The following is a 12,520-nucleotide window of genomic DNA, read 5'->3' as shown; positions in this document are numbered from 1 at the left end:
GCTGCATCTGCCTGTCGCACAACATAAACTGAATGTTAATTACGTTTATTTTTATTGATATTTAATGTTTCGTGGTTAGTACGAGTTGAGTCACCACCAGCTGAGCTTATGTCAACGAGGAATCTCAGGAACGCAATGTGTTGACTGCTGGGCGTGAAGTATATTAGCAGCGACATTGCCTTATGTAGTTTCAAGGCTTTTGCGGCTACATTAATTCCATTTTCTCCAGAAACTGGCTGTATCAAATATTAATGAACATCATATACATAATAGCAATAACATAACATAATAGCAATGCTATTTGAAGTATTTCCAGTCAGTGTTCTGAATGTTTGGTCTTTGTTGTCGTCCTACAGTGTCCTACAGCTTCCAAGAGGACGGTTCTGCAGCTGTCTCAGGACAGGGACACTCCTTTGTCAAAGGTAACACAAGTCACCGACCGTGTGAGTGCTGCTGCTTGTAGGTGTGTGTGTGTGTGTGTGTGTGTGTGTGTGTGTGTGTCTCTGATAACATTATTGGCCAAATCACTAAATACTGAATCAAGCAACTTAAAAACTGTCCGGTTAAAATGACCCCAAACATGTTTGAAAGTCAAATAACGGTTTAAGTCAAATGTATCACTGTGCAGTACTTTTTCCACCACTAATCGCGTGTGTGTGTGTGTGTGTGTGTGTGTGTGTGTGTGTGTGTGTGTGTGTGTGTGTGTGTGTGTGTGTGTGTGTGTGTGTGTGTGTGTGAGTGAGACTGAGACTGAGACTGTGTGTGTCAGACCTGCGGTGGGTGCAGGTGACATCATCAGAGGAGGCCTACAGGGTCATGAAGGTCGGAAAGAGGAACCAGAGTATCTCTGCCACCAGGCTCAACCATATGTCCAGCAGGAGGTAACACCAGCCAACCAGCAGCTTGTATGACATGGCACAGCCAATAGAGACACACGAGCGCCACCACTTCTGGTCCGTTAGAACGGTGTACTTGCCAATCCATTGGAATTTTACTGTAGTTAGCCTACTTTTAAAATAAGAATACAAATTCAAATCAATTGATTTGAATAAAAAGGTTTCCAAATGAGTGTGCACACTAATTATCCATAATGTATAAATCATGGATAAGGGGTCAGGATAGCTAGGCCTTTTCGAGGAGGCGTCAGAATAAATTATGGACTATTCGTCTCAACTGCTATTAGTCTTGCAAGAGGCTATTTGGATAATCTTCCAAAAATAAATTAGCCTATAACCAAACACAAATGTATCTGGGTATTGAAAACCTCAAGGGATGCGACCTTGGTGTATATACAGTAACATGTGGCCACTTCAACTTTATATTTTCTGATGCTAGCATTTTGAAACAATGAGTATATTGTGCGTTGTATATTGAGGGGGCAGGTACAGGTACCGTATGTGACATTAAAAAAGGACAAACCAAACATATGGGACACTTTTATTAGAACACCCAAATATCGCTACAGCCTCAGTAATCTGTGAAATTCCGGTAGTTTATGACGCCTCATATAGGGATTGCATTGACAGCTGCAGTACACCGTTGACTGTTCTAACGGACCAGAATGGTGGCTGTGAATTTGTAGTCGTCCGTGTGTCTATCAGAAGCAGCGTTAACCCACTGATATGCTACCTTTAGCACTGTGGGGTTATTAATATTGTTTCTTTCTCAAAATGAAAAAAAACGATGGGTTATAGCCCATGTTTTTTGAAATTTTGAAAAAAAAAGTTATCCTCGTTTCTCATCTTTTTGGACCATGGGCTATAGCCCATATGGTACGGCATACTATAGCACGCCGTTTTTCATAATTTTTGACGATTTGACAAAAATGACAAAATGAAAAATACGATGGGTTATAGCCCATGTTTTTTGAAATTTTGAAAAAAAAAGTTATCCTCGTTTCTCATCATTTTGGACCATGGGCTATAGCCCATATGGTACGGCATACTATAGCACGCCGTTTTTCATCATTTTTGACGATTTGACAAAAATGACAAAATGAAAAAAAACGATGGGTTATTATAGCCCATGTTTTTAGAAATTTTGAAAAAAAAATGTTATCCTCGTTTCTCATCTTTTTGGACCATGGGCTATAGCCCATATGGTACGGCATACTATAGCACGCCGTTTTTCATCATTTTTGACGATTTGACAAAAATGACAAAATGAAAAAAAACGATGGGTTATAGCCCATGTTTTTTGAAATTTTGAAAAAAAAAGTTATCCTCGTTTCTCATCATTTTGGACCATGGGCTATAGCCCATATGGTACGGCATACTATAGCACGATTTTAGATCTCTTCATATAAGAACTGCGTTTGAAAAATAAACTGATCACCCCAGCCTTTTCACTCATATGGATATGAAGCATCAACTGAAGGTGGAAATGTACAAATATACCCAAAGAGTAACAAAATAAGCGTTAGAAACGAGTCAAATAACCCAGAGACTACATTTCCGGGTAGACGGTTGGCTGCATCTGCCTGTCGCACAACATAAACTGAATGTTAATTACGTTTATTTTTATTGATATTTAATGTTTCGTGGTTAGTACGAGTTGAGTCACCACCAGCTGAGCTTATGTCAACGAGGAATCTCAGGAACGCAATGTGTTGACTGCTGGGCGTGAAGTATATTAGCAGCGACATTGCCTTATGTAGTTTCAAGGCTTTTGCGGCTACATTAATTCCATTTTCTCCAGAAACTGGCTGTATCAAATATTAATGAACATCATATACATAATAGCAATAACATAACATAATAGCAATGCTATTTGAAGTATTTCCAGTCAGTGTTCTGAATGTTTGGTCTTTGTTGTCGTCCTACAGTGTCCTACAGCTTCCAAGAGGACGGTTCTGCAGCTGTCTCAGGACAGGGACACTCCTTTGTCAAAGGTAACACAAGTCACCGACCGTGTGAGTGCTGCTGCTTGTAGGTGTGTGTGTGTGTGTGTGTGTGTGTGTGTGTGTGTCTCTGATAACATTATTGGCCAAATCACTAAATACTGAATCAAGCAACTTAAAAACTGTCCGGTTAAAATGACCCCAAACATGTTTGAAAGTCAAATAACGGTTTAAGTCAAATGTATCACTGTGCAGTACTTTTTCCACCACTAATCGCGTGTGCGTGTGTGTGTGTGTGTGTGTGTGTGTGTGTGTGTGTGTGAGACTGAGACTGTGAGACTGTGTGTGTCAGACCTGCGGTGGGTGCAGGTGACATCATCAGAGGAGGCCTACAGGGTCATGAAGGTCGGAAAGAGGAACCAGAGTATCTCTGCCACCAGGCTCAACCATATGTCCAGCAGGAGGTAACACCAGCCAACCAGCAGCTTGTATGACATGGCACAGCCAATAGAGACACACGAGCGCCACCACTTCTGGTCCGTTAGAACGGTGTACTTGCCAATCCATTGGAATTTTACTGTAGTTAGCCTACTTTTAAAATAAGAATACAAATTCAAATCAATTGATTTGAATAAAAAGGTTTCCAAATGAGTGTGCACACTAATTATCCATAATGTATAAATCATGGATAAGGGGTCAGGATAGCTAGGCCTTTTCGAGGAGGCGTCAGAATAAATTATGGACTATTCGTCTCAACTGCTATTAGTCTTGCAAGAGGCTATTTGGATAATCTTCCAAAAATAAATTAGCCTATAACCAAACACAAATGTATCTGGGTATTGAAAACCTCAAGGGATGCGACCTTGGTGTATATACAGTAACATGTGGCCACTTCAACTTTATATTTTCTGATGCTAGCATTTTGACACAATGAGTATATTGTGCGTTGTATATTGAGGGGGCAGGTACAGGTACCGTATGTGACATTAAAAAAGGACAAACCAAACATATGGGACACTTTTATTAGAACACCCAAATATCGCTACAGCCTCAGTAATCTGTGAAATTCCGGTAGTTTATGACGCCTCATATAGGGATTGCATTGACAGCTGCAGTACACCGTTGACTGTTCTAACGGACCAGAATGGTGGCTGTGAATTTGTAGTCGTCCGTGTGTCTATCAGAAGCAGCGTTAACCCACTGATATGCTACCTTTAGCACTGTGGGGTTATTAATATTGTTTCTTTCTCAAAATGAAAAAAAACGATGGGTTATAGCCCATGTTTTTTGAAATTTTGAAAAAAAAAGTTATCCTCGTTTCTCATCTTTTTGGACCATGGGCTATAGCCCATATGGTACGGCATACTATAGCACGCCGTTTTTCATAATTTTTGACGATTTGACAAAAATGACAAAATGAAAAAAACGATGGGTTATAGCCCATGTTTTTAGAAATTTTGAAAAAAAAAGTTATCCTCGTTTCTCATCTTTTTGGACCATGGGCTATAGCCCATATGGTACGGCATACTATAGCACGCCGTTTTTCATCATTTTTGACGATTTGACAAAAATGACAAAATGAAAAAAACGATGGGTTATAGCCCATGTTTTTTGAAATTTTGAAAAAATAAGTTATCCTCGTTTCTCATCATTTTGGACCATGGGCTATAGCCCATATGGTACGGCATACTATAGCACGCCGTTTTTCATCATTTTTGACGATTTGACAAAAATGACAAAATGAAAAATACGATGGGTTATAGCCCATGTTTTTTGAAATTTTGAAAAAAAAAGTTATCCTCGTTTCTCATCATTTTGGACCATGGGCTATAGCCCATATGGTACGGCATACTATAGCACGCCGTTTTTCATCATTTTTGACGATTTGACAAAAATGACAAAATGAAAAAAAACGATGGGTTATAGCCCATGTTTTTTGACATTTTGAAAAAAGAAGTTATCCTCGTTTCTCATCTTTTTGGACCATGGGCTATAGCCCATATGGTACGGCATACTATAGCACGCCGTTTTTCATCATTTTTGACGATTTGACAAAAATGACAAAATGAAAAAAAACGATGGGTTATAGCCCATGTTTTTTGAAATTTTGAAAAAAAAAGTTATCCTCGTTTCTCATCTTTTTGGACCATGGGCTATAGCCCATATGGTACGGCATACTATAGCACGCCGTTTTTCATCATTTTTGACGATTTGACAAAAATGACAAAATGAAAAAAAACGATGGGTTATAGCCCATGTTTTTAGAAATTTTGAAAAAAAAAGTTATCCTCGTTTCTCATCATTTTGGACCATGGGCTATAGCCCATATGGTACGGCATACTATAGCACGCCGTTTTTCATCATTTTTGACGATTTGACAAAAATGACAAAATGAAAAAAAACGATGGGTTATAGCCCATGTTTTTTTGAAATTTTGAAAAAAAAAGTTATCCTCGTTTCTCATCATTTTGGACCATGGGCTATAGCCCATATGGTACGGCATACTATAGCACGCCGTTTTTCATCATTTTTGACGATTTGACAAAAATGACAAAATGAAAAAAAACGATGGGTTATAGCCCATGTTTTTTGAAATTTTGGAAAAAAAAGTTATCCTCGTTTCTCATCTTTTTGGACCATGGGCTATAGCCCATATGGTACGGCATACTATAGCACGCCGTTTTTCATCATTTTTGACGATTTGACAAAAATGACAAAATGAAAAAAACGATGGGTTATAGCCCATGTTTTTTGAAAATTTGAAAATAAAAGTTATCCTCGTTTCTCATCATTTTGGACCATGGGCTATAGCCCATATGGTACGGCATACTATAGCACGATTTTAGATCTCTTCATATAAGAACTGCGTTTGAAAAATAAACTGATCACCCCGGCCTTTTCACTCATATGGATATGAAGCATCAACTGAAGGTGGAAATGTACAAATATACCCAAAGAGTAACAAAATAAGCGTTAGAAACGAGTCAAATAACCCAGAGACTACATATCCGGGTAGGCGGTTGGCTGCATCTGCCTGTCGCACAACATAAACTGAATGTTAATTACGTTTATTTTTATTGATATTTAATGTTTTGTGGTTAGTACGAGTTGAGTCACCACCAGCTGAGCTTATGTCAACGAGGAATCTCAGGAACGCAATGTGTTGACTGCTGGGCGTGAAGTATATTAGCAGCGACATTGCCTTATGTAGTTTCAAGGCTTTTGCGGCTACATTAATTCCATTTTCTCCAGAAACTGGCTGTATCAAATATTAATGAACATCATATACATAATAGCAATAACATAACATAATAGCAATGCTATTTGAAGTATTTCCAGTCAGTGTTCTGAATGTTTGGTCTTTGTTGTCGTCCTACAGTGTCCTACAGCTTCCAAGAGGACGGTTCTGCAGCTGTCTCAGGACAGGGACACTCCTTTGTCAAAGGTAACACAAGTCACCGACCGTGTGAGTGCTGCTGCTTGTAGGTGTGTGTGTGTGTGTGTGTGTGTGTGTGTGTCTCTGATAACATTATTGGCCAAATCTCTAAATACTGAATCAAGCAACTTAAAAACTCTCCGGTTAAAATGACCCCAAACATGTTTGAAAGTCAAATAACGGTTTAAGTCAAATGTATCACTGTGCAGTACTTTTTCCACCACTAATCGTGTGTGTGTGTGTGTGTGTGTGTGTGTGTGTGTGTGTGTGACTGTGAGACTGTGTGTGTCAGACCTGCGGTGGGTGCAGGTGACATCATCAGAGGAGGCCTACAGGGTCATGAAGGTCGGAAAGAGGAACCAGAGTATCTCTGCCACCAGGCTCAACCATATGTCCAGCAGGAGGTAACACCAGCCAACCAGCAGCTTGTATGACATGGCACAGCCAATAGAGACACACGAGCGCCACCACTTCTGGTCCGTTAGAACGGTGTACTTGCCAATCCATTGGAATTTTACTGTAGTTAGCCTACTTTTAAAATAAGAATACAAATTCAAATCAATTGATTTGAATAAAAAGGTTTCCAAATGAGTGTGCACACTAATTATCCATAATGTATAAATCATGGATAAGGGGTCAGGATAGCTAGGCCTTTTCGAGGAGGCGTCAGAATAAATTATGGACTATTCGTCTCAACTGCTATTAGTCTTGCAAGAGGCTATTTGGATAATCTTCCAAAAATAAATTAGCCTATAACCAAACACAAATGTATCTGGGTATTGAAAACCTCAAGGGATGCGACCTTGGTGTATATACAGTAACATGTGGCCACTTCAACTTTATATTTTCTGATGCTAGCATTTTGACACAATGAGTATATTGTGCGTTGTATATTGAGGGGGCAGGTACAGGTACCGTATGTGACATTAAAAAAGGACAAACCAAACATATGGGACACTTTTATTAGAACACCCAAATATCGCTACAGCCTCAGTAATCTGTGAAATTCCGGTAGTTTATGACGCCTCATATAGGGATTGCATTGACAGCTGCAGTACACCGTTGACTGTTCTAACGGACCAGAATGGTGGCTGTGAATTTGTAGTCGTCCGTGTGTCTATCAGAAGCAGCGTTAACCCACTGATATGCTACCTTTAGCACTGTGGGGTTATTAATATTGTTTCTTTCTCAAAATGAAAAAAAACGATGGGTTATAGCCCATGTTTTTTGAAATTTTGAAAAAAAAAGTTATCCTCGTTTCTCATCATTTTGGACCATGGGCTATAGCCCATATGGTACGGCATACTATAGCACGCCGTTTTTCATCATTTTTGACGATTTGACAAAAATGACAAAATGAAAAAAAACGATGGGTTATAGCCCATGTTTTTTGAAATTTTGAAAAAAAAAGTTATCCTCGTTTCTCATCATTTTGGACCATGGGCTATAGCCCATATGGTACGGCATACTATAGCACGATTTTAGATCTCTTCATATAAGAACTGCGTTTGAAAAATAAACTGATCACCCCAGCCTTTTCACTCATATGGATATGAAGCATCAACTGAAGGTGGAAATGTACAAATATACCCAAAGAGTAACAAAATAAGCGTTAGAAACGAGTCAAATAACCCAGAGACTACATTTCCGGGTAGACGGTTGGCTGCATCTGCCTGTCGCACAACATAAACTGAATGTTAATTACGTTTATTTTTATTGATATTTAATGTTTCGTGGTTAGTACGAGTTGAGTCACCACCAGCTGAGCTTATGTCAACGAGGAATCTCAGGAACGCAATGTGTTGACTGCTGGGCGTGAAGTATATTAGCAGCGACATTGCCTTATGTAGTTTCAAGGCTTTTGCGGCTACATTAATTCCATTTTCTCCAGAAACTGGCTGTATCAAATATTAATGAACATCATATACATAATAGCAATAACATAACATAATAGCAATGCTATTTGAAGTATTTCCAGTCAGTGTTCTGAATGTTTGGTCTTTGTTGTCGTCCTACAGTGTCCTACAGCTTCCAAGAGGACGGTTCTGCAGCTGTCTCAGGACAGGGACACTCCTTTGTCAAAGGTAACACAAGTCACCGACCGTGTGAGTGCTGCTGCTTGTAGGTGTGTGTGTGTGTGTGTGTGTGTGTGTGTGTGTGTCTCTGATAACATTATTGGCCAAATCACTAAATACTGAATCAAGCAACTTAAAAACTGTCCGGTTAAAATGACCCCAAACATGTTTGAAAGTCAAATAACGGTTTAAGTCAAATGTATCACTGTGCAGTACTTTTTCCACCACTAATCGCGTGTGCGTGTGCGTGTGTGTGTGTGTGTGTGTGTGTGTGTGTGTGAGACTGAGACTGTGAGACTGTGTGTGTCAGACCTGCGGTGGGTGCAGGTGACATCATCAGAGGAGGCCTACAGGGTCATGAAGGTCGGAAAGAGGAACCAGAGTATCTCTGCCACCAGGCTCAACCATATGTCCAGCAGGAGGTAACACCAGCCAACCAGCAGCTTGTATGACATGGCACAGCCAATAGAGACACACGAGCGCCACCACTTCTGGTCCGTTAGAACGGTGTACTTGCCAATCCATTGGAATTTTACTGTAGTTAGCCTACTTTTAAAATAAGAATACAAATTCAAATCAATTGATTTGAATAAAAAGGTTTCCAAATGAGTGTGCACACTAATTATCCATAATGTATAAATCATGGATAAGGGGTCAGGATAGCTAGGCCTTTTCGAGGAGGCGTCAGAATAAATTATGGACTATTCGTCTCAACTGCTATTAGTCTTGCAAGAGGCTATTTGGATAATCTTCCAAAAATAAATTAGCCTATAACCAAACACAAATGTATCTGGGTATTGAAAACCTCAAGGGATGCGACCTTGGTGTATATACAGTAACATGTGGCCACTTCAACTTTATATTTTCTGATGCTAGCATTTTGACACAATGAGTATATTGTGCGTTGTATATTGAGGGGGCAGGTACAGGTACCGTATGTGACATTAAAAAAGGACAAACCAAACATATGGGACACTTTTATTAGAACACCCAAATATCGCTACAGCCTCAGTAATCTGTGAAATTCCGGTAGTTTATGACGCCTCATATAGGGATTGCATTGACAGCTGCAGTACACCGTTGACTGTTCTAACGGACCAGAATGGTGGCTGTGAATTTGTAGTCGTCCGTGTGTCTATCAGAAGCAGCGTTAACCCACTGATATGCTACCTTTAGCACTGTGGGGTTATTAATATTGTTTCTTTCTCAAAATGAAAAAAAAACGATGGGTTATAGCCCATGTTTTTTGAAATTTTGAAAAAAAAAGTTATCCTCGTTTCTCATCTTTTTGGACCATGGGCTATAGCCCATATGGTACGGCATACTATAGCACGCCGTTTTTCATAATTTTTGACGATTTGACAAAAATGACAAAATGAAAAAAACGATGGGTTATAGCCCATGTTTTTAGAAATTTTGAAAAAAAAAGTTATCCTCGTTTCTCATCTTTTTGGACCATGGGCTATAGCCCATATGGTACGGCATACTATAGCACGCCGTTTTTCATCATTTTTGACGATTTGACAAAAATGACAAAATGAAAAAAACGATGGGTTATAGCCCATGTTTTTTGAAATTTTGAAAAAATAAGTTATCCTCGTTTCTCATCATTTTGGACCATGGGCTATAGCCCATATGGTACGGCATACTATAGCACGCCGTTTTTCATCATTTTTGACGATTTGACAAAAATGACAAAATGAAAAATACGATGGGTTATAGCCCATGTTTTTTGAAATTTTGAAAAAAAAAGTTATCCTCGTTTCTCATCATTTTGGACCATGGGCTATAGCCCATATGGTACGGCATACTATAGCACGCCGTTTTTCATCATTTTTGACGATTTGACAAAAATGACAAATACGATGGGTTATAGCCCATGTTTTTAGAAATTTTGAAAAAAAAATGTTATCCTCGTTTCTCATCATTTTGGACCATGGGCTATAGCCCATATGGTACGGCATACTATAGCACGCCGTTTTTCATCATTTTTGACGATTTGACAAAAATGACAAAATGAAAAAAAACGATGGGTTATAGCCCATGTTTTTTGAAATTTTGGAAAAAAAAGTTATCCTCGTTTCTCATCTTTTTGGACCATGGGCTATAGCCCATATGGTACGGCATACTATAGCACGCCGTTTTTCATCATTTTTGACGATTTGACAAAAATGACAAAATGAAAAAAACGATGGGTTATAGCCCATGTTTTTTGAAATTTTGAAAAAAAAAGTTATCCTCGTTTCTCATCATTTTGGACCATGGGCTATAGCCCATATGGTACGGCATACTATAGCACGCCGTTTTTCATCATTTTTGACGATTTGACAAAAATGACAAAATGAAAAAAACGATGGGTTATAGCCCATGTTTTTTGAAAATTTGAAAATAAAAGTTATCCTCGTTTCTCATCATTTTGGACCATGGGCTATAGCCCATATGGTACGGCATACTATAGCACGATTTTAGATCTCTTCATATAAGAACTGCGTTTGAAAAATAAACTGATCACCCCGGCCTTTTCACTCATATGGATATGAAGCATCAACTGAAGGTGGAAATGTACAAATATACCCAAAGAGTAACAAAATAAGCGTTAGAAACGAGTCAAATAACCCAGAGACTACATATCCGGGTAGGCGGTTGGCTGCATCTGCCTGTCGCACAACATAAACTGAATGTTAATTACGTTTATTTTTATTGATATTTAATGTTTTGTGGTTAGTACGAGTTGAGTCACCACCAGCTGAGCTTATGTCAACGAGGAATCTCAGGAACGCAATGTGTTGACTGCTGGGCGTGAAGTATATTAGCAGCGACATTGCCTTATGTAGTTTCAAGGCTTTTGCGGCTACATTAATTCCATTTTCTCCAGAAACTGGCTGTATCAAATATTAATGAACATCATATACATAATAGCAATAACATAACATAATAGCAATGCTATTTGAAGTATTTCCAGTCAGTGTTCTGAATGTTTGGTCTTTGTTGTCGTCCTACAGTGTCCTACAGCTTCCAAGAGGACGGTTCTGCAGCTGTCTCAGGACAGGGACACTCCTTTGTCAAAGGTAACACAAGTCACCGACCGTGTGAGTGCTGCTGCTTGTAGGTGTGTGTGTGTGTGTGTGTGTGTGTGTGTGTGTCTCTGATAACATTATTGGCCAAATCTCTAAATACTGAATCAAGCAACTTAAAAACTCTCCGGTTAAAATGACCCCAAACATGTTTGAAAGTCAAATAACGGTTTAAGTCAAATGTATCACTGTGCAGTACTTTTTCCACCACTAATCGTGTGTGTGTGTGTGTGTGTGTGTGTGTGTGTGACTGTGAGACTGTGTGTGTCAGACCTGCGGTGGGTGCAGGTGACATCATCAGAGGAGGCCTACAGGGTCATGAAGGTCGGAAAGAGGAACCAGAGTATCTCTGCCACCAGGCTCAACCATATGTCCAGCAGGAGGTAACACCAGCCAACCAGCAGCTTGTATGACATGGCACAGCCAATAGAGACACACGAGCGCCACCACTTCTGGTCCGTTAGAACGGTGTACTTGCCAATCCATTGGAATTTTACTGTAGTTAGCCTACTTTTAAAATAAGAATACAAATTCAAATCAATTGATTTGAATAAAAAGGTTTCCAAATGAGTGTGCACACTAATTATCCATAATGTATAAATCATGGATATGGGGTCAGGATAGCTAGGCCTTTTCGAGGAGGCGTCAGAATAAATTATGGACTATTCGTCTCAACTGCTATTAGTCTTGCAAGAGGCTATTTGGATAATCTTCCAAAAATAAATTAGCCTATAACCAAACACAAATGTATCTGGGTATTGAAAACCTCAAGGGATGCGACCTTGGTGTATATACAGTAACATGTGGCCACTTCAACTTTATATTTTCTGATGATAGCATTTTGACACAATGAGTATATTGTGCGTTGTATATTGAGGGGGCAGGTACAGGTACCGTATGTGACATTAAAAAAGGACAAACCAAACATATGGGACACTTTTATTAGAACACCCAAATATCGCTACAGCCTCAGTAATCTGTGAAATTCCGGTAGTTTATGACGCCTCATATAGGGATTGCATTGACAGCTGCAGTACACCGTTGACTGTTCTAACGGACCAGAATGGTGGCTGTGAATTTGTAGTCGTCCGTGTGT

General features: G+C 39.4%; 1 protein-coding gene across 1 annotated transcript in view; it reads left to right on the top strand.

The window, feature by feature from the left end:
• The window catches only part of LOC308310980 (ankyrin repeat and BTB/POZ domain-containing protein 3-A-like), a gene marked incomplete at its 3' end in the record, with an annotated part of 179,924 nt that extends 168,113 nt beyond the window's left edge, over positions 1 to 11,811 (top strand). Inside the window, exons 11-19 of the mRNA XM_080757473.1 lie at positions 357 to 422; positions 2,825 to 2,890; positions 3,209 to 3,303; positions 6,219 to 6,284; positions 6,585 to 6,639; positions 8,294 to 8,359; positions 8,678 to 8,772; positions 11,353 to 11,418; positions 11,713 to 11,811. Of these exons, the coding sequence (XP_080613599.1) occupies positions 357 to 422; positions 2,825 to 2,890; positions 3,209 to 3,303; positions 6,219 to 6,284; positions 6,585 to 6,639; positions 8,294 to 8,359; positions 8,678 to 8,772; positions 11,353 to 11,418; positions 11,713 to 11,811 (674 nt within the window). The remainder of the gene's footprint in view (positions 1 to 356; positions 423 to 2,824; positions 2,891 to 3,208; positions 3,304 to 6,218; positions 6,285 to 6,584; positions 6,640 to 8,293; positions 8,360 to 8,677; positions 8,773 to 11,352; positions 11,419 to 11,712) is intronic.
• Positions 11,812 to 12,520: the final 709 nt, after the last annotated feature.

This window comes from Protomyctophum bolini (assembly GCF_963924005.1).
Source record: "Protomyctophum bolini genome assembly, chromosome: 23".
Classification (NCBI taxonomy): domain Eukaryota; kingdom Metazoa; phylum Chordata; class Actinopteri; order Myctophiformes; family Myctophidae; genus Protomyctophum; species Protomyctophum bolini.
The sequence above is the reverse complement of the archived record's forward strand: the minus strand, read 5'-3'. Positions and strand labels throughout refer to the sequence as shown.